Source organism: Musa acuminata, chromosome BXJ3-2 (assembly GCF_036884655.1).
Source record: "Musa acuminata AAA Group cultivar baxijiao chromosome BXJ3-2, Cavendish_Baxijiao_AAA, whole genome shotgun sequence".
Lineage (NCBI taxonomy): Eukaryota > Viridiplantae > Streptophyta > Magnoliopsida > Zingiberales > Musaceae > Musa > Musa acuminata.
This window is the reverse complement of record NC_088350.1, coordinates 29,467,416-29,490,243: the sequence shown is the minus strand read 5'-3', so window position 1 is coordinate 29,490,243 and position 22,828 is coordinate 29,467,416. Positions and strand designations below refer to the sequence as shown.

The 22,828-nt window shown below is 45.6% G+C and overlaps 3 protein-coding genes across 3 annotated transcripts; all 3 read left to right on the top strand.

The window, feature by feature from the left end:
• The first annotated feature begins 1,978 nt into the window (after positions 1-1,978).
• Positions 1,979-7,983, top strand: LOC103976276 (protein IMPAIRED IN BABA-INDUCED STERILITY 1-like). Its single transcript, XM_009391480.3, has 9 exons — positions 1,979-3,040; positions 3,747-4,031; positions 4,105-4,422; positions 4,830-5,057; positions 5,796-5,893; positions 6,072-6,183; positions 6,340-6,831; positions 6,920-7,052; positions 7,602-7,983. Exons 1-9 carry the CDS (start codon positions 2,696-2,698, stop codon positions 7,619-7,621), a joined length of 2,031 nt encoding a protein of 676 aa, XP_009389755.3. The 5' UTR covers positions 1,979-2,695; the 3' UTR covers positions 7,622-7,983.
• Positions 7,984-10,715: 2,732 nt separating this feature from the next.
• On the top strand, positions 10,716-13,622 carry LOC135631298 (indole-3-acetic acid-amido synthetase GH3.8-like). The gene is made up of 3 exons (XM_065138853.1): positions 10,716-11,332; positions 11,435-11,536; positions 12,074-13,622. Exons 1-3 carry the CDS (start codon positions 10,728-10,730, stop codon positions 13,443-13,445), a joined length of 2,079 nt encoding a protein of 692 aa, XP_064994925.1. The 5' UTR covers positions 10,716-10,727; the 3' UTR covers positions 13,446-13,622.
• A 6,262-nt stretch (positions 13,623-19,884) lies between these two features.
• LOC135631160 (uncharacterized) lies at positions 19,885-22,603 on the top strand. The gene is made up of 3 exons (XM_065138615.1): positions 19,885-20,619; positions 20,892-21,239; positions 21,363-22,603. The coding sequence occupies exons 1-3, from the start codon at positions 20,188-20,190 to the stop codon at positions 22,038-22,040; spliced, it is 1,458 nt and encodes a 485-aa protein (XP_064994687.1). The 5' UTR covers positions 19,885-20,187; the 3' UTR covers positions 22,041-22,603.
• Positions 22,604-22,828: the final 225 nt, after the last annotated feature.

Sequence of the window (22,828 nt, the reverse complement as noted above, 5' to 3'; positions counted from 1 at the left end):
GTTGAAAGAGAGAAACAGCAGTTGAGAGCATGATGAGTGCCAGAGCTGCTGCAAGCAGCATCCCACCAAACACTCTTAATAGTACTACTAATTGTCAGATTTCTCTTGATAGAGCAGATTTAAGAGAGAATGTTGAACAGGCAGTGGCAGTTCAGCTGAGACAAGAACATGATGATGCCTAGCTTTCCAGATTTGGTCTAAAGTAATTGACACCATGGACTGCTTTTATCCTTCACCATACTTGATATCATGATTGAAGTGGGCAGTGGGTTAAAAAGCTTGATAAGATAATATCTGGGAGTTTTGCAACATGTAACTAAATCTATTAGTGATGACATGTAACTGAAGAGATCTTGGATTGTTTCTGCCATCAGAATCCAGGAATCCCTAGCTTTGTTCATATTGGTAGGATGTATAGAGGATCTTTTCATTTCAAGAAAATTCAAGTATTAAAGTTGACCGAACCAAATTTTACTACAAACATTTGCTCTTAAATCTCATCACTACTTGAATTCATCACATGACAGGAGCCTCTGCACAAAACTCTAGTGATCTGTTCCTGCCCAGTGCACATTTGAAGTATCTGACCACTGGTTGTTTGCAACATGGTCAGTGCTGCATCAATATACTCAAGTGGTCATTGTAGATTCAAGCAAAAAGCTTCCAAGTGCAGGAAGACTCCCTTGCTTTCCTGCAACACATCGATCTAGGAAAGGAAGTGCAGGAAGACTCCCTTGCTTTCCTGCAACACATCGATCTAGGAAAGGAAGTGCAGGAAGACTCCCTTGCTTTTCATGCTTTTTAGACACTCTTAACAGGAAAGGAAGAAAGCTGTTGTTCTTGTTTATTACATATTTTTACCACTTGGCATCTTTCTTTAAGGACTGAACATGTTGGTGAAAGTGCAATCAAAATAAGGAGAGAGACTGATAAGCTAGGCGTGGGAAGCAATTTTAAGGTGGCATCTGATAGGGGAATCACCACAAGAGTCAACAGGGATATGGACCATGACGCCAGCCATCCCAGGATGGGACAGCAGAAAAGACTCCCCTCAGGGAGTAATGGCGACGCGACGCGCCACGACGTCCTCTGCGCGCAGGCCGCGCCCTGTCCGAGCGAACGGGCATTAATGTCGACTCGACGCCTCCAACGTCACCCCCTCAGCCAGCGACCCCCTCACCCACATCCAGCGCATTCACCCAAGCGCGGAGGGCGACGATCGATGCCGCCCATGCCCTGCGATCGGATGATCCGACACGCCACCCTAATGGCAACATCAAATCCAGTCAGAGGCACGACCCCGCTTTGACAAGCAGGAACATCAGGTAACATCAGACCGAAACTATAAAAGAGTCCAGGGCCCAAAAGGAAGGGAGACCTCCTCCAGACAAAAATCCCCTTCTCGCCAATTGACTAGACCGTCGGAGGGGTTGGGCCTCAGAGGACGGTCCGACCTTTGTGCAGGTACACGGCGACCACGCTGCCAGGGGACTGCCGCTGACTACCTCGGAGGATCGCGCGCGGATCGGCAAGACTGTGAGCGCTCACCCCGAAGACACCAGGAGGCTCTACCCGCGATCTTCGGCATCCGGACCCCTGAACCGAGCCGTAACCTCCCGAGATCACGGCTTAAACGGGTGCAGACAGCATCAGCATCCTTTGTTTCTTGGTGAAGAATCTTTTATTTACATCGGACAATCTATATGAATTAGTCTTGTCTACATTCTATGATGCTGAGAGAAGTACTACCACCTGCCTAAAAGGACAAAAAAGATGTAAGGAGCAAAAATGTTGTGTGATGAAAAGTTGAGCCAACAAGGGAGGGTATAAACTCTACGAATCTTCAAAATTCATTCTGTATATACTCTTTGGGTGAGCAATGATGTGGAGTCTTTTATGTGATGGGTAATGGAGATTGAAATCCAATGTAAGAACCCACACATCTAGAGCAACATCTCCCCACCAAAGCAATGCCTCTCGACTCTCAACCCACCCACAGGATCTTGCGGCAGGTGTGTTTTTGGTCAGTGGCCAAGGTTGGGACTAACCAACACTTGCTTCTCTGTTCTTGTTGGTCCTCTACACCACCAAGAGCTTTCTATTTGATTGGTCCTTTCTTGGTGTGTCCAACTTCACTGTCGGCAGACGAAGCAACACAAATCCAAGATCATCAGATGTTTCCGTGTTCATGTCAACCAAAGTTGCCTCCTTTATGTCATATGAGATGCGAGAAAGCTCCAAGACGCTCGAGGGACGATTCATCAGCTCTTCCCGCGTTAACCTCGGAATGAGTTGTTTGGGCGAGACAGCGTTAAACCTCCAATCATACCAACAAAGCAACAGCAAAGAGGACGACAAGAGGGAAAGACCCTATTTTTGAAGTGAAGAAGCTCGAAAAGATCCGACCTTTCTATCTTTGGGCGGCTTCCACCCGTGCTGGATCCCCTGTCCCTCCTATTCTTGCTCTGTTGCCTGCGTGATCTTTCCCAATTAATCTGGCCAGAGGTGGAAGGCGATGCAGAACGCAATTATCACACGGTGGAGGAGAAAGAGAACAGAGTTAAATGTCTCATTATTCTACGTTCAGAGGGATTGTAGCCCGTCCGGCATCTTCTTCTCCTCCTTTCTTTCTTCGTTCCCATCACATTGGTGCCCAGAGATTGCCGTGCTGGTGACCGGCAAGCTATAGGCCGTGATGGGTTGCGTCGCGTCGAAAGTCCCTGTTACGCCCGCGGCAGACTCCTCGGGCGTCTCGGGGAGCCTTGAGACGTCCAGGGACCTTCTGCCGGCCTCGTCGTCGCTGTGGAACGAACCTCAGGTCGATAACGATGAGTTCGGGGACCAAAGCGAGTCGGAGAAATCTGCGAATGTTGAGTCGGCCGGCGACAGTTCGGAGAACTTTCAGGTGCGGAATATGAATCGGTGCACCGAGGGAGAGCAGGTTGCCGCAGGATGGCCGTCATGGCTGAGCAGTGTCGCCAGAGAAGCCATTCAGGGATGGGTGCCCCTCAAAGCTGACTCCTTTGAGAAATTAGGGAAGGTATTACCAAGATTTCATGGTTTTTTTTCTCGTTATGTTATTTTCTTTTCTCTCTCTTGAGAATTGTTGCTATCTATTGCTTCAACCAATTGAAGTTATCATCTCAGATTAGAAAGAAAATTGAAGAGCAAAATAAACACATTTCGAGTTCGTCGAATCTATGTATAGTTTCTTTCTTTCCCCCTTTTTTTTGTGTGTTTCTTTGAAGAAATTATGTGCCGTTTAGTCGATGGATTTCTTTCTGTTCTGTTATCTTTTCTGCAGAAAACAGTTCTTCTTAAGATGGAGTTTTAATGATCTTCTATCCTGTTGTTCTTTTAGCCTCCAAGATTAAGGGTCATAGTTGATGGGAAAAAGAACTTTGCATCTTGGATTTCCCCACATATTGCTTTGTTTAAATGAGGGCAAGAAAGGCTTGAGCAATGAGAAAACTAATTCATGCATGTTTTGGAATCTGCCATATGCTAGCAAATATGGCCTATGATATCCTATAATTCATGAAAATGAATCGGTCCAAAAATGATGAGACATTCTACCAATTGGCTTGTCAGCTTAGGCTATGTCCGGAGCTTCATGATCTTTTTTTACTGCTGGTTGCTGCTGGAGAACTACATTTGTTGATCTTCTGCATGAACACTGTTTCTTTTTCTGTTTCTTTATTTGGTTATTATCTGATTTATCTTACTCCATTTCAAATGCATGTAAGATCGGGCAAGGTACCTATAGCAGTGTGTTTAGAGCTCGCGAGATTGATACCGGGAGGATTGTTGCTCTGAAGAAGGTGCACTTTGACAATTTTGAGCCTGAGAGTGTTCGATTTATGGCAAGGGAGATACAGATTCTCCGCAAGCTTGATCATCCAAATATCATGAAGCTGGAGGGTATAATTACTTCTCGGTTATCATGTAGTATATACCTTGTTTTCGAATATATGGAGCATGATCTTGCAGGGCTATCATCTTCTCCAGACATCAACTTTAGTGAACAACAGGTTATTCATGTTCCTTCCAAACTATTACAGATCCTCAGTGAAGCAGGCACTTGACTTTGCTTTCATGTTACAGATCAAATGCTATATGAAACAGTTACTATCTGGGATTGAACAGTGTCATTCACGCGGTATCATTCATCGTGACATCAAATGTGCAAACCTTTTAGTTAACAATGAAGGCATTCTGAAGGTTGCTGATTTCGGTTTGGCGAACATCTTGAATCCCGGGGAAAAACAACCACTAACAAGCCGAGTTGTGACGTTATGGTATCGTCCACCTGAGCTTCTCCTAGGATCAACGGATTATGATGCCTCTGTGGATTTGTGGAGCGTCGGATGTGTATTTGCAGAACTCTTTCTTGGGATGCCTATCTTACAAGGAAGAACAGAGGTAATCAGTCTGATCCTGCATTGTTCATATTTGTCTGTGAAGTCCTGCAGTTATATGCTGATGCTCATGGAAACAAGAAATGGGATTTAGCCACACATGAATTGTTGCACGAAGAACAACTAATGCCAAAAGGCAGTACATGAATTTGACGATCTCACTCTATTGTGGAGATATGATATGGCAAATATAGAAAAAGATTAGTGCCCAAGCATGGTTAGTTTTCCAAATACCAAGTCACATGTAGTTAGCAAAGCCGTCTTAGAATTCCATCATCCTTCAATCACTACAGCATATACATATCGTTCGAAGAAGAGATGCTAAATGTTATTTTTGTTGAAAATTCTCCTATATAAAGGTAATGCAATATTATTTGCTTGAAGTCCTAATTGTTTTTTTTTCATCTTCAGGTTGAACAAATGCATAAAATCTTTAAGCTCTGTGGCTCTCCACCGGAAGACTATTGGAAGAAATCCAAGACGCCCCATGCAACGGTTTTTAAGCCTCAACATCCTTATGAGAGTTGCCTCCAAACGACATATAACTTTTTACCAGAAAGTGCGTTGAAATTGTTAGGAACATTTTTGTCAATCGAACCTGATAAACGTGGCACAGCTTCTACGGCTCTTACTTCTGAGGTAATACTTGTACAAAATTTAGTCTCCAATGAGTCTCTTTCTTAAAAATTATCTTCTCGTTGTTCCACATTGTGCAAGACTGATATTGCTATGAATATAATTTTACATGTTGAGAGATACTCTGCATTGCAGCTGTGTAGACTTGTTTACATGACTCCTTCGCCATACTTGCGCCAGTCCTTTTCTAACAAAATTCTGGTGTTCATTGTGATAAAATGATCAGTAGGTTTACCATTTTTCCTGAAAAGCTTATGCTCTTTGAAAAGGTTGGTTTATTTCTACATTTCTTGCTGGACATGGAAAAGGGAAGACTGTATATATTGTAGGCAGCTGGAAGGACCACACTTTAACATTGCTTTGTGACTTCCATATGATAGAAAGTCTGTCAGAAAATTTGCTTATACACTATTAATTTATTTTTGTAATCCTCTAGAGTAATTTAACTAGGGACAACCAAGCTCAGAATCATTTCCCTGCCAACATCAAGATCATATTTACAGACCTTGTTGCATGTGCATGGCAGGTTCCCGAGTTACAGGTCAAAATTCAGTAGAATTTGGCTTGTGAGTTGTCTAATGCATCCTATGTAATTCTATGCAACATTGATATCATGGCTGCTTACTTTTTATAGTTTCATCTGTCCTTTTGTGTTTTTTTTTTTTTTAGTGTTAAGGACACTCTTCCTCCAAAACATGTCAGGCTTCACAATCTAATTTTTTTTTCGGTATGCTTGTTCAGTATTTTAGGGCAAAGCCTTATGCAAGCGATCCATCTAGCTTGCCCAAGTACCAACCAAACAAAGAAATTGATGCAAAGTTCCGTGAGGAGTCTCGCAGGTGAGCTGAAAATTTTACTTGAGAAAAATATGATATGGTCCCTATTTCATATGATATATAGAAGGATCTGATTATTCTGTATGATATGAATGTACTGTTGCTTTCTTTCTTCTACAGAAAGATCAAATTGCAGCTTACTTCTTGAACTTCTAATCAATTTACTGCATTATTATTTCAGGAGGGGTGTCAATGGCAGATTACGTGTTGCAGATGCAACAGGAAAACCTTCAAGAGCAAATAAGCCTTCACATGAATCAAACAATCTAGCAAAAATAGCATCTCAAGGAGAGGTCTCTCTCTCTCTCTCTCTCTCTAATGTACATGTGCACACATGCAAATTAGTCGATAGAGAATTTTAAAAGTCAGTCCTTGAGATTATTGAACATAATCTTTGAATAATTCTGGTAGTGTTTTAGCATCATCATTGAATAGCAAGTTTCTGGCAGGGTTTGAAAATTGCTCAAGGAACCAACAGAAGTGGCCCAAAACGAGATATTTCAGGAGTAAACGGTCAGCAACAGATACCAACTGCTAGAACCAGGGATGAGCATCGACAAGCGAAGCCAATCTCTCAAGGAGACACTTACTCAGGTCCCTTGATTGTCTCTGCTTGCACCGGCTTTGCATGTACAAAGAAACCGAAAGACGACCATCCACACATCAAACCTCAGGCTAAAACCAGATCCAGACAGGACAAATTGGGGAAGTTGGATCCATCAAATAATTCACAGGTGAAGAGTACTTTCAAGTTTAATGGAGAAGAGAATGGATATCTTGGATATGCTCCCCATTCTAATTCGAAAGGCCACAAGCCCTATGAGTCAACAAAGGATGCAATGCTGAAGCAATGGTTACATCCAGAACTTCAAGACTCGATGCATTCTTTTGCTGCCTATCATCCTCGTGATGCAGTGGTACTATCTAAGAATCAGGGCCTGGTACTGATGCAGCTACTCCGACATTTTTCGCTTTCTTCGACACCAATAGCTTAGCTAGTCATTTACCATTTGGTCTGAAAATTTTCAGGGTTATAGAGATCGAGCAGAAAAGGTGGATTTCTCGGGGCCCGTACTTCTCCAATCAGAAAAGGTTGATGAATTTCTGGAGAAACATGAACAGCATGTCCGCAAAGCTATGAGAAAATCATGGTTCCAAAGAGGTAAAAATAGCACATCTTCTTATGTTCACTTTGCACTGATTATTGTGATACTCATTTCCTATTTCCACACAAATTTCAAGATCATGCACAACAAGTTGAAATCATCTCACCATTTTTTTTCATGGCTTTCACCAGCAGTGTATTTCTAAAATTCACTAATTAGTTTCAGCTGTTTAGCCGTTTACTTGATTTCAGCTAATTTTACTTAAAGAATGTCTTTTATTATTATTATTATTACTTTTATAACTGAACCTTCTTGTTGTTATGCTCACCACCATCACCATGGCCAAGCTAGTTTATGTGCCTTTTCTAGCTGACATCAACATTAGTCACCAGAGCTCTAACATCAAAACCTTATGCTATCTTATTCGACTGGATAAAGCATTGTTGCTTATGAGATGCTGTTAAACTCTTCAATCTCCATGTCAATGTGATCAGATTATTCACCCTTTTTCTTTTCTTTTCTTTTTTTTTGAATGCTTCTTTTATCAAATACTACAGTATAGTCTATATGGGGAAAATTCTGAGTCTTGTTTTATGTTTTAGCAGGGCAAAAACAGGGACTCTAGAAAGACATGGAGGTGCTACTTTCTACTGGCAGAAGTAGGTGGCCTCAACATAGACAGAGATCGATTTGGAGCATTAACAGTCAGATGCAAGTTGTGCTTGTAATTGGTGAACTCAGTGCTTGAAATTCCGACGCATTGATACTGCAGGGCTTTTCCATTTTGAGACATATAGCGAGCACCAAAGTTTGTGATTTGGAGTCTTCTTCTTTTGAATTTGTACTCAAATACCGTTTGTGGAAATCCCATTCTAGGGATTAACACTAAGCATTTCTCTTAAATGTGGCTATCTTTTTGGTGCTGCAAAAGCCTGGATGCAGGTGAAGATTGTATAAGACAACATATATAAAGTTCCAAACTTCAAAGTTCTCTTGCTGAAAAAATGTATACTTTTTTCCCAATTTTGATGCAGTATCTACCAAAACTAACCAAAAATTATGAAATGATATCATAGATGTAGCAACAACAATCATAAAATGTTGGTTTATAGATTCAGATTAGCAATTTGCATCAGCAAGGACAGTCCACAGTAGTATGAAGCTCAAACAAATGAACCAAAAAAATGAGTGGCAGATGGTTTCGCAGACAAATGTAACAGAGGAGAACTCTGACCTGCAAAAACTGCAATTTCAATTGTGATGCAGCTCCAATATTCATCAACCAGATGCAATTTGTGCTTGTGAAAGGAAGCACAGACAATTTACTCCAAATTCAATTATTTTTCTTCGCAATTCTCTTGCTCAAATCAGTCTGGACATGATTAATTTTGTGCAGCAATCATATAAGGCTTCTAAACTTCTTTTGAGGAAGGACACCTCCTTTAATTTAGAAGGCATCAGAAAAGAGAGAGAGGTCTTTCTGTAGTGGAAGACTTTTGTCGATTGCAAGAGTCCATGGAGGGCCTGTACCTCTTCACCATCTTCTCCCTTCTTTTCCTTCATTTGACCATATTACACTGCCTCACATGGCCTCACCAAACTCCATGGGGAAATCAATGGCTTTCAGCATCTGCCAGATGATCTTAAACTGGGACATGCAGTAACACAAGTACAAGTTGAGATTGCTACGAGTCCTCGGTTGATTGAACACCATATCTTCTTCTGTTCTTGTGTGTTAAAGTAATGTTCCCAAGTGCAAGACAAAGATGCCCATCTCCTGTCATATGATGTCCTTGTTGATCTGGAATCTTCATGGCTTCAAGGGCAGGTCCAAGCAGCAGCCGAAGCACAATTCCATGTGATGCAGCGCAAGTGGGTAATTAACTCGACATGGACAAAACAACCATCTCCTGTTCAAGCGGACAACCAGGTTTCAGCTAAAGCAATAGTTCAGGGGAATAGCAACTGGAGTTTGTTCAATGCATCCATCGTGGATCGAAGAGTAAAGCTCTGATTGAGTAGAACGATGTTGGAGTGTGAGAGAAGAGTCTTCCTCTTGCTTGAGGTGGTAAAACTCCCACATAAAGCAAAAAAGCTTATGGAACAAACTATTCCATCGTTGAAAACTGGATGTGTTCGTGTCAGAAGAGGAGATAGTTTCTGCATCGGACATGGAGAACAGCTAAAGCTTTTACTAGAATTCAGCATGCCTGACTTGCGTGGAAGAAATTAACACTGGCTGTTGTTGAAATATCAAAGGTTTAGTGTTGTCTGCTACTCTCAAGTCCAAAGCCAATTCCAACCCAAAATGAATACAATGAAAGAGACAGAACAGCCTTTCCCTGTCAGGCCAAACTCTGCAATCTAACTCTGTTTTGGGTGATTGATTCACTTGTTGGGAGTTGAGGTGCATGCCTTCAATGTGGTGTTCTTGCAACTGCCATCAGTAAATTATCACAAAGACATTCTTGATCAGTACCATCTCCCATTCTATATATTTGCAGATGTAATCATGCTTTACTACCTTAGATAACCATGCAGAAGCAAGCATATGTTGATGTTTCTCTTGGTTCAAACGTAGACAATTAAACCTTACCTATGGTGTTTGACTGATCTCTGAGATGTACACTGCAAGAATATACGTCATACGGTAAGTAAGATAGAGAGGTGTCAAAAAGTAGTAATCTGCCTGTCCAATGTAAGACACAGTGCATGAGATTTCTGCCTTCAGAAGTGGGCTCAATAATGCATGGTTGGAGGGTGGCAGGTGAAGCTAGCTGTGGTCAGAACGAAGCAAGTGGGAGTCTGCAGCTTTAGTAAACTCATGCTGCAACTTGTAATTTGTCTTGCATTGCAGTGCAAACAAACAGCTCCGTTGAGTCTATCGGTCACGCAATGACTAGGATATGGAAGAATTCTATGTGGAGAGAGTAGGATATGATGCATGCAGTCAGTGATTGGTTAGGCAAGCAAATCCAAGCTGGGCAAACCCCCCTGTCATCGTCCCCAGAACAATCATATCATTAAGGAAATCCCTCCTTGTTTACTAAGCTGTCGGTTGAGCTGTTTCTGAAATCAATTGCACCTGATTCGTACCTCATTTGCCATTATCGAACGGCAAGAGACCTAAAAAATAGAGAACTCGTGTAAACATCTTGATTGTTGATGGTGAAATCCACAAATCTCTAACCATATAATGGAAGAGACCTCCAATGATGCGTGCAGCTACGAAGACACCCATCATGGACACCGTGGGCGCCTCTTCTTCCAATGATGCGTGCAGCTACGGAGACACCCATCAACGACCCGTGGGAGACTCTTCCGCCAATGATGCGTGCAGCTACGAAGACGCTCATCATCGACACCGTGGGAGACTCTTCCTCCAATGATGCGTGCAGCTACGAAGACGCTCATCATCGACACTGTGAGAGCTGGCACCAATGGGACGCAATCGACTCCGCGACTCGTTCAACGCTGCACAGAGCAGTAAGTTCTCGCAGCGGCCATGTCTGACCTCCGAACACAGAAAGCGAGATTCCGTGCACCGTCGCCACGGCACGTCCAGCCCCACGCCCTGTCGGCCCTTGTACGTTTTTGCGTAACCCACGCTGACAAGCTAACTCTTCTTTCTTCTTCCTCCTCCGTACATGTGTCCATTCTACATATAAATCTCCTTTGACAAAGCATCGTACCACGTTGCGCCATGCATGACGCGAAGAGTGGCGCCATGCATGACGCGCGCCGCAACAGGGCTGCGATGTGGGCATCGTCTACGCGTCCGGCACACCCGGCCCCGCCTGCCGGCTCCAAACCCACCCTCCCTACCGTGTGGGCCACCGCCTGCCCCTTCGCCGCCCTACACACCCCCGACATCACCAGCGTCTCCTTCCGTCCCCTACGTGCATGGTTCCATCCCCTACCTCCCTAAACGCATCTATAAATACCCCGACCCTCGTCACCTCGTCATCACGATCATTACTTCCTCTCTTCAGACCTCGAGCTTGTTCCTGGTACTCGATCCACCAATGGCGGCGACCTCGACCGAGCTGGGTTCGGCAACCAGCGAGAAGGACGCGGAGAAGCTGGCGTTCATTGAGGAGATGACCGTGAACGCCGACAAGGTGCAGGAGCAGGTCTTAGCGGAGATCTTGACCCAGAACGCGGAGACCGAGTACCTGCAGAGGTACAAGCTCGGCGGCGAGACGGACCGCGCGGCGTTCAAGTCGAAGATACCGATGGTGACTTACGAGGACCTGCAGCTGGAGATCCGGAGGATCGCGAACGGCGACCGCTCCGCCATCCTCTCGGCTCACCCCATATCGGAGTTTCTGACCAGGTACAGTTGATCTGTTGGATCATTTTGCCGTGTGACTCGGGCGCACCATGGTTTCGACTAGTACTGGTGATTAACTCTTTTTGTGGTGTACTGCATACGTAGCTCGGGGACGTCCGCCGGCGAGCGGAAGCTGATGCCAACCATCCAAGAAGAAATGGACCGGAAGCAGCTCCTTTACAGTCTTCTCATGCCTGTCATGAACTTGTGAGGCTCTCTCGTCTACTCTCTCTCTCTCCTTTTAACCATGTTTATGCATATTAAATGGAGATAAAACGAAGCATTCGTGCTTTTCCTTCTCTTAATTTTTCTTTAATCTCGGTTGCAACAGCCCAAAGTTGCACTGCACAAAGCTTCCTCTTCAAAATTGGTAAGCTTAAAGTGTTAACAACATATATAATATATCGATAATAGTACACTTACGAATACGAAGAAGACTAAATGTTAATTTTCTTTTCTCTAATTTTAGTACCACATTAATATTGTTTTTACCTAAATTAGAATATAAAGTCAAATTTTAATTCAAATATATTATAATGCAACATATGTACTATTCTTGCGTGTTCAAATCTAAAGCTGTCATTTCAAGCCTCTAAAGACTAAATTAGTATTTTTTATGTATATACTTGTGCAATTATTAGTAAATGCGAATTGTCGGAGTTCGATCACAAATTTCTTCTTACGAATTAATTGAGGTAAATTAATTTCAATTGTGCATATAATTAATCCTCGTGAAATGATTAGGTACGTGGCTGGGCTAGACAAGGGCAAAGGGCTCTACTTCCTGTTCGTGAAGTCGGAGAGCAAGACGGCCGGCGGCCTCCCCGCCCGCCCGGTGCTCACCAGCTACTACAAGAGCCACCACTTCCGCGCCCGCCCCTTCGACCCTTACAACGTCTACACCAGCCCCACCGCCGCCGTCCTCTGCGCCGACGCTTTCCAGAGCATGTACGCCCAGATGCTCTGCGGCCTCCTCGACCGCCTCGACGTTCTCCGCGTCGGCGCCGTCTTCGCCTCCGGCCTCCTCCGCGCCATCCGATTCCTCCAGCTCCACTGGAAGCAGCTCGCCCACGATATCGCCTCCGGCACCCTCAGCTCGAAGATCACCGACTCCGCGATTCGTGACGCCGTGGCCCAAGTCCTCAAGCCTGACCCTGCCCTGTCCGAGTTCATTGCGTCGGAGTGCTCCCCCGGCGACTGGGCGGGGATTATCACGAGGATTTGGCCAAACACAAAGTACCTCGACGTGATCGTGACGGGCGCCATGGCGCAGTACATTCCCACCCTCGAGTACTACAGCGGCGGCCTGCCCATGGCGTGCACCATGTACGCGTCCTCCGAGTGCTACTTCGGCCTCAACCTCCGGCCCATGTGCAAGCCCAGCGATGTCTCCTACACCATAATGCCCAACATGGCCTACTTCGAGTTCCTCCCCCTCGACTCGGCTGCGGCGAACGCGGACGCTCCGCCGCAGCTCGCGGACCTGGCCGGCGTCGAGGTGGGCAAGGAGTACGAGCTGGTGATCACGACCTACGCGGGGCTGTACCGGTACCGGGTGGGTGACATCCTGCTGGTGACTGGGTTCCACAATGCGGCGCCGCAGTTCCGGTTCGTGCGGCGGAAGAACGTGCTGCTGAGCATCGAGTCGGACAAGACGGACGAGGCAGAGCTGCAGCGGGCGGTGGAGCGGGCGTCGGAGCTGCTTCGGCCGTGGTGCGCGAGCGTGGTGGAGTACACGAGCCAGGCGGACACGAGGGTCATCCCGGGGCACTACGTCATCTACTGGGAGCTGCTGGTGAAGGGAGGGGAAGGGGGGCGGTGGCCGGGGAAGGAGGTGTTCGAGGCGTGCTGCCTGGAGATGGAGGAGGCGATGAACGCGGTGTACCGACAGAGCCGGACGGCGGACGGCTCCATCGGGCCGCTGGAGATCCGAGTGGTGAGGGGCGGCACGTTCGAGGAGCTCATGGACTACGCCATCGCGAGGGGGGCGTCCATCAACCAGTACAAAGTGCCGCGCTGCGTCACCTTCCCGCCCATCATCGAGCTCCTCGACTCGAGGGTGGTGGAGACCCACTTCAGCCCGGCCTGCCCCAGGTGGAGCCCCCGCCCCAACTAGCTGCCCATTGGCCGACACACGCTTTCCAAATGAAGTATCTATACCCAACCACCGACCGATGATTTAAGGATAAATAAGATCGTAATACATGTATTTCATGTTTGTTCGCCGCCCGCTTGTGTTATCGCCTTGGAGATGTAACCATGGTTGACTCATTTAAATTTGTTGTCTCACGTATATCGTCTGTGTTGTGTTACCATCAATCTAAATCCAAAATAATTACCTCAGTGTCAGCGATGGACGAAGAACATTCACAACATCGATCTCCCTCCGCCGACATGGCGAGCCATTAAGGTCTTGATGGGCCATGACGGCACACGAACATGTTGTGAGCGGCAAGAAGTCAACTCACACGTGGAACTGTAAGGGTTCTGATGAGGACGTGGGTCATATGTCATCCAATCGAGTCGGGTGAATGGATAGATAGTGGTTAATAAAGCCTAGATTTGCTCCCAAACCCTTCGGTTGACCAAGTCCTACTTTCTTTCTAGCACTCTCTTTTCTTTTCCTTCATTTTCCCCTTAAGAATCCTAACCTATTTATTCACCCATTTGAAATCCGATCAAAGGGCATGACAATCTAGAATAAAAACAATAAGGTATATACAAATTTCATTACATGTATATATGGATACCTCGGAAAAATTCAATCCATCGTCAAATCTCTAGAAGAAGGGATCATTAATGTATAATCCTACATATAACATACCATGAACAATACGGAGCCGTATGAGGATCAGAAAACTACACGAAACGGCGTTTGAATACCAGAGAAAAAGAAGGGAATGGCACACGACGACATGCAGGCGACAGTCCATGTTAGCGTTGCAACGGCGGACGTCGACAGGGAAACGTACAAGTCTCACGCACGCGTGCAGTACTCGCTCCCCTCCTTTGCAAGGAGACACGGCTTATAACTATCGCCATCGTCAATCAACAGTAGTACAGAACTCATGCTGTCAGCAGAGAATTCAACTTCTGGAATGGCATGGCAAACAGGAGGTGTGTGCGCAGAGACAGCGACCAAACATGTCTGCAGTATTTGGTCTTTAGGCTGCCTCATGTTTAAACTATGCATGCCAGGTGATGCCAACCTGAGACTGTTCCTAGTTTTACTATCTGCCGGCGTGCGTGACCATTAGCTCCTTCAACGGCTGAAGTATTATTATCTCTGATTCCCATCTGGCAGTTCAGCGACCTACCGTGCGATGATGTTATGTGGGCCGAGCTTGGAGAGTCTGTCCATGGCTAAGCCTGGGACTGAGCTAGACTGGCCCAGTGCATGGATCTGCGTGAGTTCTTGGTTGTTTTTGGAGAAGGCAAATGTATGATCTCCCAGTCTGCTAGCCAGAATAAGAAAGAAAACATGAAACCCTATGGATGCTATATTAAACACTATGCTAGCTGGTAGATTGCTCACGGACAGTTTCCTCGGTTCACTGTTTGATGAAATGTCTCGCCAAGCTTACACGCATTTCTGAGCCACTAGTGAGGGCCGAAGGGCTCAAGTTTCGTGGCGACGACAAACGGAGAACTCCACTTGGAGGTGTCAGTCTTCGGGAGTCGAGGAGAGGAAACGTTCATCTACGGCGCTTGTGTCTGATGGAGAGAATACAGGTTTGACCACGACATGGTCGCGGTGTTGCGAGAACAGAGAGACATGTGTGTTTATATATGTCCTCATCTGCCGAGATTTGTCCGCTAGCTTTCAGACGTTTGCTGCTATCGAGCAGCGGCAGCGGAGGTCAGCCATTCATAAGCAGAGAGAGAGAGAGGAGGAGGAGGAGGAGGAATCTGCAACAGGAGCACTACTGGTGGACTGTTGCTGCTTTGGGTGGCGAAAATCATTTGAGATGACGAGGGAAGCAGATGAGGGTCACTTTTTTGCTGTAGAGAAGAGACGAGCAGCTTCCAAATGTTAGCTTTTGTCATGGAAACCGGTCGGTCTCCCCTACCAACGCAAACTTCTCTCGCAGCGTTCGCTGCTCACATGAATGGAAGTTTTGTTATGACCCACACCGCATATATGGTTGCATCTCATCGAACATAAGAGATGTTCCATCACGAGGCACTGCTTCGCCCAAGAAATTGTGATTCCATGTTCATCAGATTAATCCTCTATATGTAGCCCTTGGGCAATGCTTTCTGCTTGTTGCTCTTGATCTCTGAACTCTAGATTCATCCTCCATGCATGGCCGGGAAAACGAGCTCGGGATGATCTTAACTGCACTAAACTTCCAACGAGAGCTACACTTGGTTGAACACAACAACATGCATCTTCCTGTGCTTGCAGTCACGCAGTTCATCTGCAGCACTCCATGTCCTTTTAATTAGGTGCTTTTCCTTTCCCTTTCCCTTTCCCTCAGGTCGATGGAATCTACGGCAAAAGGGTGCAAAGGAAAAAGGAGAAAGTAAAGGGATGAGCATAGTGACTTCATGTGAGAGCCAGAACAGTAGCATCTGATCTCGCAGCACCCATGCTCCCATTTGGATTCCAGATTAAATTGGACTGATGCGTTTGGTACAGCACTGCTCTTACGTACTGCAGTGGAATACTAGGTGTGCAGTAATGTAAGCTATGCTATTAAATACGCAAGGCTGAAGCATTCACTGCTTAATATGTGATTCAACTGCTGGTAGCTGGCAGCCACTGGAGCTTCACTTACAGTCCAGCATTAATGGCTTCCTATCCCTTTGGACCAGTCTCAGCTGCAGGATCGTTCGTGACTAAGCTGAGGTCTCAAATCACTTGAAGAGTTCCCAGCGGCATAGTTCATAGAACAGAGATATTTAGATGGCCATTGTCATTTGACTCTGCAGAAGCTGAAGAAACATTTACGTGGTTAGATTAGCTGTGGGCCATTCATAGATTGTGGAAACCCATGACTTTTTCTTGGAGGGATGACATGCAGTTTATGAGATATCAAGTACATGTTTTCAGTAAGCAAGCCAGATGTGAAGTTGTACCCAAATACAAGTTTATGCAACTTGTCCATTACACTCTGTAGCATCCTTGGGGTTTATGCTTGTACTCAGGGTACTGCTTTTTGGTGGGATTCCTGAGTGCTAGCTATTCCATGTGTAAATGCATGTCCTCCATGCATGAAGACATAGTCACGAGACTGGTAGCTCTCTCTCTCTCTTTCTCTCTCTCTCTCTCTCTGGAGTTAAAGCAAGGAATAAATTGCCGGGAAATTAAGTCAGGAATAAAGAGGGAGGTGGGTTCCTAAGTGGATAGTACTTGGATTAGTTGACTAGCTTAATTACTCATGGTTTGTACCTGTAGTTAACTTTTTTGTCTATTCAGCTATGAACTGTTTATACTTGTTGTGTTGTTATCGGTCAACTTTTAAATCGACTTGTTGATTTCTGATGTCAAGAAAAAATAAATGTGAATTGTTTTTTTCCATCTGTTCTATTTGTCATTTGTATGTAGTATCTAAATAGAACTTTTGTCTGTAAGTTGTTTTCTTCCTTACTACAATCCATCCGAGGGATACTCATTTATTTGATCAATGACAAGTCATGAACAGGGATTTATCTGTCACTTTTTTCTAGAAACATATTCATTTTGAATGATTCTTCCTCGGCTTGTTCTTGAGCTACAAGTAACAGTATCCTTGCAGCTACACTATCATGCGATTTCGAGAACAGTGGACAGCAGGTCAATTAATCACTTTGAAGTTTTCTGTAGAACAGTGGATTTCGAGCAACAACTTCATGTTCCTCTTTGTAATATAAGATTGTGGGTTGCTGTGTGTGCTGTCAATAGGAGAACAATGGCAGAAGACAATCCAATAAGACGATTACCACTGCCAGATACCAAATGAGCTTTCAGAACACTATGGGAAGCTCTTCATGGAGGATATAGCAAGCAGCAGGTCACCGAAGACCCGTCTCTGCTGTCGGCTATACAATCTCTGCAAGCCATTAATTCACTGGCTGGATCAAGTACATGCAGCCAATGCAGCACTCTTGTAAGCTCACAGCATCTTCCTTCGTTTTAGCCACTCACGGACCTCTTTTGCGTTAGCATGGAACAGAGTAGAACTATTGAACACTAGTAGCTCAAGCTGTTAGGGAAATGGCGACTTATTCGTAAGCTCTAACATCATCAGGCCTCTCGATAGCATCCGTAGCTGTTGACATGGATGCCTATGTGGTATTGTGGATCTCAGAACAAAACTGCTGCCGCTCGATGCCAATCGATCCTTCACCATGTTCTCGACTCGAGATAGGATGTCGTGCAGGGTAAAGATGTTTCTACCTGTGATCATGGATTCCATACGTTAGAACATGCAGAGGGACACTTGTATTTGGGGAAACTAAGATCGAGGCACATGAGAAGGTGCCCTGTTTAATGAAAGGAGTGGATGAAGCTGAAGCTGAGCCATAATTGATTCTGATGCTTCCAACTTGTCGATGCCATGGCCATCTCCATGTGATGCTTTGTACCTTCGTCTGCTCAGGAGAATCAATCCTGCAGGAAATCCATCTTTTAGGTCAAACTGGAATCCTCTCGTCTTCAACTACCATATGCTGCCTAACATTCAATTCCTGGAGCTGTAAATCCATCGAGCACATTGAAGCTAGAGAGCAGTGTCTGTGCATCAGTTCACAGCAGAAGCCTTTTTCGCTGTCTGTGAACTGAACCTGCACTTTGATAGCTCAAATACCAGAAGGAAATAGGTGATTGCATGATATATTGTATGGTTTCTGATGACTGGATATAGTTTTGTATGGTTCTTGTTGTCCTGTGTTAGAGATAGAATCTGAAGAATAAGAAGATGGTCCAAGACAAATAGCATAGACTGCATCGTCTTGTCTCCTACATCCACCTACCAGTCACCCTGCCCATCTTCGAGGCAAGAGAGTGAGGCTTCTTCTTCACTTTTACTAAAGCAGTTCATCTGGTCCCCCATCTATTTTTTGCCCCTTCAAAATTCACCCATTTTTATGTTCTCTATGTATTTAAATCCCTAGAAAATTCAGACAATTTGATTACAAGTTATCGATTAGAATATTAGTTCCCATACAATATAATATTATAAAGTAGATCGATGTGTATAGTCTTACAAGATTTCAAGCATATTAATTTGGTGGCGGCTTTGTGATAACTACAAACGCAAAAAGTACAAGAATTTGGATCAAAATCGTTGTTCATACGCAATGTTTAGGGGTCGCCGACAGGCTATCAATTCTCCCATGATTACGCAGTAAATGCCTGACATAGTTCATGCACGGCCCATGAATATGACTCTGTTGTACGTACTCGTGACCGTATACTCAAAATATTACTCGGAGAAGGAAAGATAGCCAGCTTGGGGCCAGATTAGCCATGACAGGAAGCATGGCCATCACGTGATTCTACGATCGATAGGCCTATAGCCAAATGCACGCCCCATGCATTCGGCCATCGTCCTCGATAGGACAGATGCACGAATCATAAAGTTCTCCATGCATGTTTAATGGCCGTCGCATAATTCCCGGAATAAATGAACTGGCCGCCATGCCGTGCATGTTTTGGTGGTCATCACATAATACTTGCGCGGCCAACCTGATGAAAGCAACGGTTGGATGAGCACATGCAACGATTTGGTGGGATGATGTGGACGGGGCCGCATGGAAACGAAATCACATGTTGATGTTTTGGGTCCTATTCATATTGAAACCAATAAAGAACCCAAACGCACACAAGAGTACAAATAAACAGTTTCACTTTTAACACCTCAACCCAAAAATAAAATAAATCAATATCCTTAAAGTCTTATATTTATTTTTAGATATTTCACCAGATTTATGTTGTAATTTTCAAACTGCAGAGTTTTGTTTCTTTTATAAATTGAAGCACAGGAAAATATTCGAATCAGGACCGTCGGATTTGGTCTCAACGGCTAGATATAAAAGAAAAAATAATTAAAAATCATTTAAGTCGACGTGGAGGACCAACAGAATGGAATGAGGTCGCCTTGGTGTCACGTGACGAATCAGACGCCCGAAACTTCGCGTTCGCCTTTTCCTGCGGCAACAGCCGCGGCTCACGTGACCGACGCCGTCAACCGAGCCCAACCGGTCCCAGTCTCTGGCAGCGGCGCCGTCGTCTCGGTCACACTCGCCGACGGCGAGCAAACCGGCCACCTCACCGCGCCTTAGCGATTAGGGACGATTAATATTTCTTTCTTAAAAATAATATTTTTGACATATGGATTCATTTTTCCCAAATAAATTAATATAAAAAGGAACTCGCTTTCAATCCATTTGATTCCCTCCCCCCTTCAGTTCTGATATCTCTGCGATGGGTCCCGCCGATGTTCGATGGTTGAGATGTTATATATATATAATATATATGCATATATAAATGGGTCCCACCACACTCAGAGTGGGAACCGGCGTTTCTTTTCTGTTTCGTTCCTTTCGCCACTTCGGCTTCGCTCTTTTCTCTCTCCCCCCCGCACACACACACACCAACTCAACCAACCTACAGTTGGAGTCACTCTTCCCACTTCTTCTCTTTCCCTTCTTCTCCTTTTCTCCTCCTCTTTCATCCCCCTCAAAAAAGTACAAGGAGACGCATTTTAATTCCTGCCTTCCTCACGGGCTTCGTCCATCTTCGACGCCGGCTTCTCGTCCTTGGTCGTCTTGCTTCTTCTCTCTCTCTCTCTCTCTCTCTCTCTCTCTCTCTCTGTTTGGGCTTTTGAAGGGGCGGCGAGGGATCCGAGGAGTAGGTGGGAAGAGGGCGGCTGATGGAGAAGAAGCAAGGGTTCTTCTCGACCCTGAGGGAAGAGGTGGCCAGGGGGCTGTCACCGGCCAGGGCGAGGTCGGAGATCGCGCGGCGAGGCCCGTCGACGATGGCTGGGCTGCTCCTGCCGCGTTGGTGGAGGCGCAGCTACCAGCTCGATGGGGAGCCGGTGGTGCCGAGATCCGGCAGCCTGGCTCCGCTGATGGAGGGGCCGGATCCCGGGGAGGCGGAGAGGGAGGACGCGCGGAGGGAGCGGGGGTGGGGGCAATGGGTGAAGGACCAACTCTCGCGAGCACCGTCTGGCTCCACCGCCTCCACGTCTTACCGGCGGTCCGATCTTCAGCTGCTCCTTGGGGTCATGGCTGCGCCACTAGCCCCCATCCATGTCTGCTCCACTGACCCGCTTCCTCACCTTAGCATCAAGGATACTCCTATTGTGAGCACTCTTATCTTCTGTTTCTTCGACACTGGATATTATGTTCTAACTTTTATCAATTATATGGAATTTGGGGCGGCTAGTGCGATTATGATAATTATGTTTGATGAAATGCATGACATGTTACCCCTAAATGCACCTCTACTTCGATTTCTTTCTGCATGGCATTTTGAAGTCATTGTATCATCAGTTACTTGTTGATCGACATCTTTTGGCTACAGATCCTCGTTTTGGATCAGATGCCTAACTCTTCTTTGTTTTTGTTGTCGTAGGAGACCTCGTCGGCTCAGTATATACTGCAGCAGTATACAGCAGCATCTGGAGGTCTGAAGCTGCTGAGCTCCATTAGGAATGCTTACGCTATGGGGAAGGTGAGGATGGTGGCAACTGATTTTGAGACGGCCACCAGGGTCATCAAGGCCAGGAATGCATCCAGAGATGCAGAGTCCGGTGGCTTCGTCCTCTGGCAGATGGCGCCTGACATGTGGTACGTGGAGCTCGCTGTCGGTGGTAGTAAGGTACATGCCGGTTGTAATGGCAAGCTAGTTTGGCGCCATACGCCATGGCTTGGTGCGCATGCTGCCAAAGGCCCTGTCCGTCCCCTTCGTCGGGCTTTACAGGTACAGAGCCAGTTGGGGGGAGCATAACTCTGTTAAATAGGGTTGCTTCAATCATATTAGATACTTGAGTCGTGTTACTTATCCGGTGGCTTTGTTGAGATGGTCTCGTGTTTGTATATGTAGGGTATTGATCCCTTGATCACAGCGAGCATGTTTGCCAAGGCACGGTGCATTGGGGAGAAGAAGGTCAATGGCGAGGATTGCTTCATCCTCAAGCTCTGTGCAGATCCACAGACGCTCAAGGCAAGGAGCGAAGGACCTGCTGAGGTCATTAGACATGTCTTGTTTGGTTACTTTAGCCAGAAAACTGGGCTTCTTATCCATATTGAGGATTCACATCTGACCCGAATCCAGTCAAGTGCCGGTGGTGATGCTGTGTACTGGGAAACCTCCATCAACTCCTTCATTGATGATTACCGCCCGGTTGAGGGTATGATGATTGCACACTCTGGTCACTCGGTTGTCACTCTTTTTCGGTTTGGTGAAGTGGCCATGAGTCACACAAAAACCAGGATGGAGGAGTCTTGGACTATCGAGGAGGTGGCTTTTAATGTTCCCGGCCTTTCTGTGGATTGCTTTATCCCTCCGGCTGACGTAAAGCATGGATCTATCGATGAAGCCTGCGAGCTGCCTCAAGGAGAGAGGGGAAAGAATCTCATGGTTGGGGGTCATCGGGCTAAGGTTGCAGCTCTGGAGAAGTTTGGGTCTATCGATGAAGCCTACGAACTGCCTCAAGGAGAGCGGGGAAAGAATCTCATGGTTGGGGGTCATCGGGCTAAGGTTGCAGCTCTGGAGAAGTAACACAACGATGCTGAGGTTAACATCATGTGGGTGGCGAAAGTCTAGTGCTAGTACCATTTAAGATATGAAGTGAATTGAGCTGTCTATATTAGTAGTCATAGTTATAACTGATCAACTGACCATGAAGATAAGCCCAGAGAACCTACTTTTTGGGTAATTTGGAGTTTGCTCATCAGTATGTCCCCTGTAAATCGGACCATAATGGTTTAGTGCATCTACGCCCGCAGGCCCTAGTGGATTTTTTAGTCCGAAAGCAGGGTTCATAGGTAGAGCTGGTTTGGTTATTTTGGTAAGTCAGCTCTGGGGGATGGAGAGGAGCTCTCTTCTTTGTTCTTTGAACAGGGTGCTACTTCCAATCCTGAAGCAGGGGGATCAGTATGGATGCTTTTTTTTCTTCTTCTTACGACTAGTTTATTTTTCTGGTGGTTCAAGAACTTCAACTGCCAGCATGTTTCTGGTTAGGTGGCTGGGGTTGAGTTCTCATGTGTTTTTTGCTTATTTACTGGTGTGGAAACTGTCCAAAGTTATGAAGCTTGTAAGTAGCTGTGGGTTGAGTTCTCATGTGTCTTTTGCTTGTTTACTTGCTGGCATGAAAATTGTGCATGATATAAAGCTACAAGGCTTAAGTGCGGATTGGACGTCGGGTTTGGATTTAACTTTTCGCAGAATTAGCCTTGCCATAGTAGTAGTTTTGGACCAAAACTTTTCTGTATCTGATATTCGTGGCTTATTACTTCACTAGCTACTTTATGGCTTCATATTGTCCTAGCCTTGTGCCATCATTGTTG

What these genes read in the sequence shown, in the direction of transcription:
- LOC103976276 (XM_009391480.3), top strand. Translation starts at nt 2,696, where the DNA reads ATGGGTTGCGTCGCGTCGAAAGTCCCTGTTACGCCCGCGGCAGACTCC. An exon ending in CTACGGCTCTTACTTCTGAG is followed by an intron (nt 5,058 to 5,795) that starts GTAATACTTGTA and finishes ATGCTTGTTCAG; the next exon opens with TATTTTAGGGCAAAGCCTTA. An exon ending in TATCTAAGAATCAGGGCCTG is followed by an intron (nt 6,832 to 6,919) that starts GTACTGATGCAG and finishes GAAAATTTTCAG; the next exon opens with GGTTATAGAGATCGAGCAGA.
- LOC135631160 (XM_065138615.1), top strand. Translation starts at nt 20,188, where the DNA reads ATGGAGAAGAAGCAAGGGTTCTTCTCGACCCTGAGGGAAGAGGTGGCC. An exon ending in GCATCAAGGATACTCCTATT is followed by an intron (nt 20,620 to 20,891) that starts GTGAGCACTCTT and finishes TTGTTGTCGTAG; the next exon opens with GAGACCTCGTCGGCTCAGTA. An exon ending in CCCTTCGTCGGGCTTTACAG is followed by an intron (nt 21,240 to 21,362) that starts GTACAGAGCCAG and finishes TTGTATATGTAG; the next exon opens with GGTATTGATCCCTTGATCAC.
- LOC135631298 (XM_065138853.1), top strand. Translation starts at nt 10,728, where the DNA reads ATGACGCGCGCCGCAACAGGGCTGCGATGTGGGCATCGTCTACGCGTC. An exon ending in ATATCGGAGTTTCTGACCAG is followed by an intron (nt 11,333 to 11,434) that starts GTACAGTTGATC and finishes CTGCATACGTAG; the next exon opens with CTCGGGGACGTCCGCCGGCG. An exon ending in CTCATGCCTGTCATGAACTT is followed by an intron (nt 11,537 to 12,073) that starts GTGAGGCTCTCT and finishes TGAAATGATTAG; the next exon opens with GTACGTGGCTGGGCTAGACA.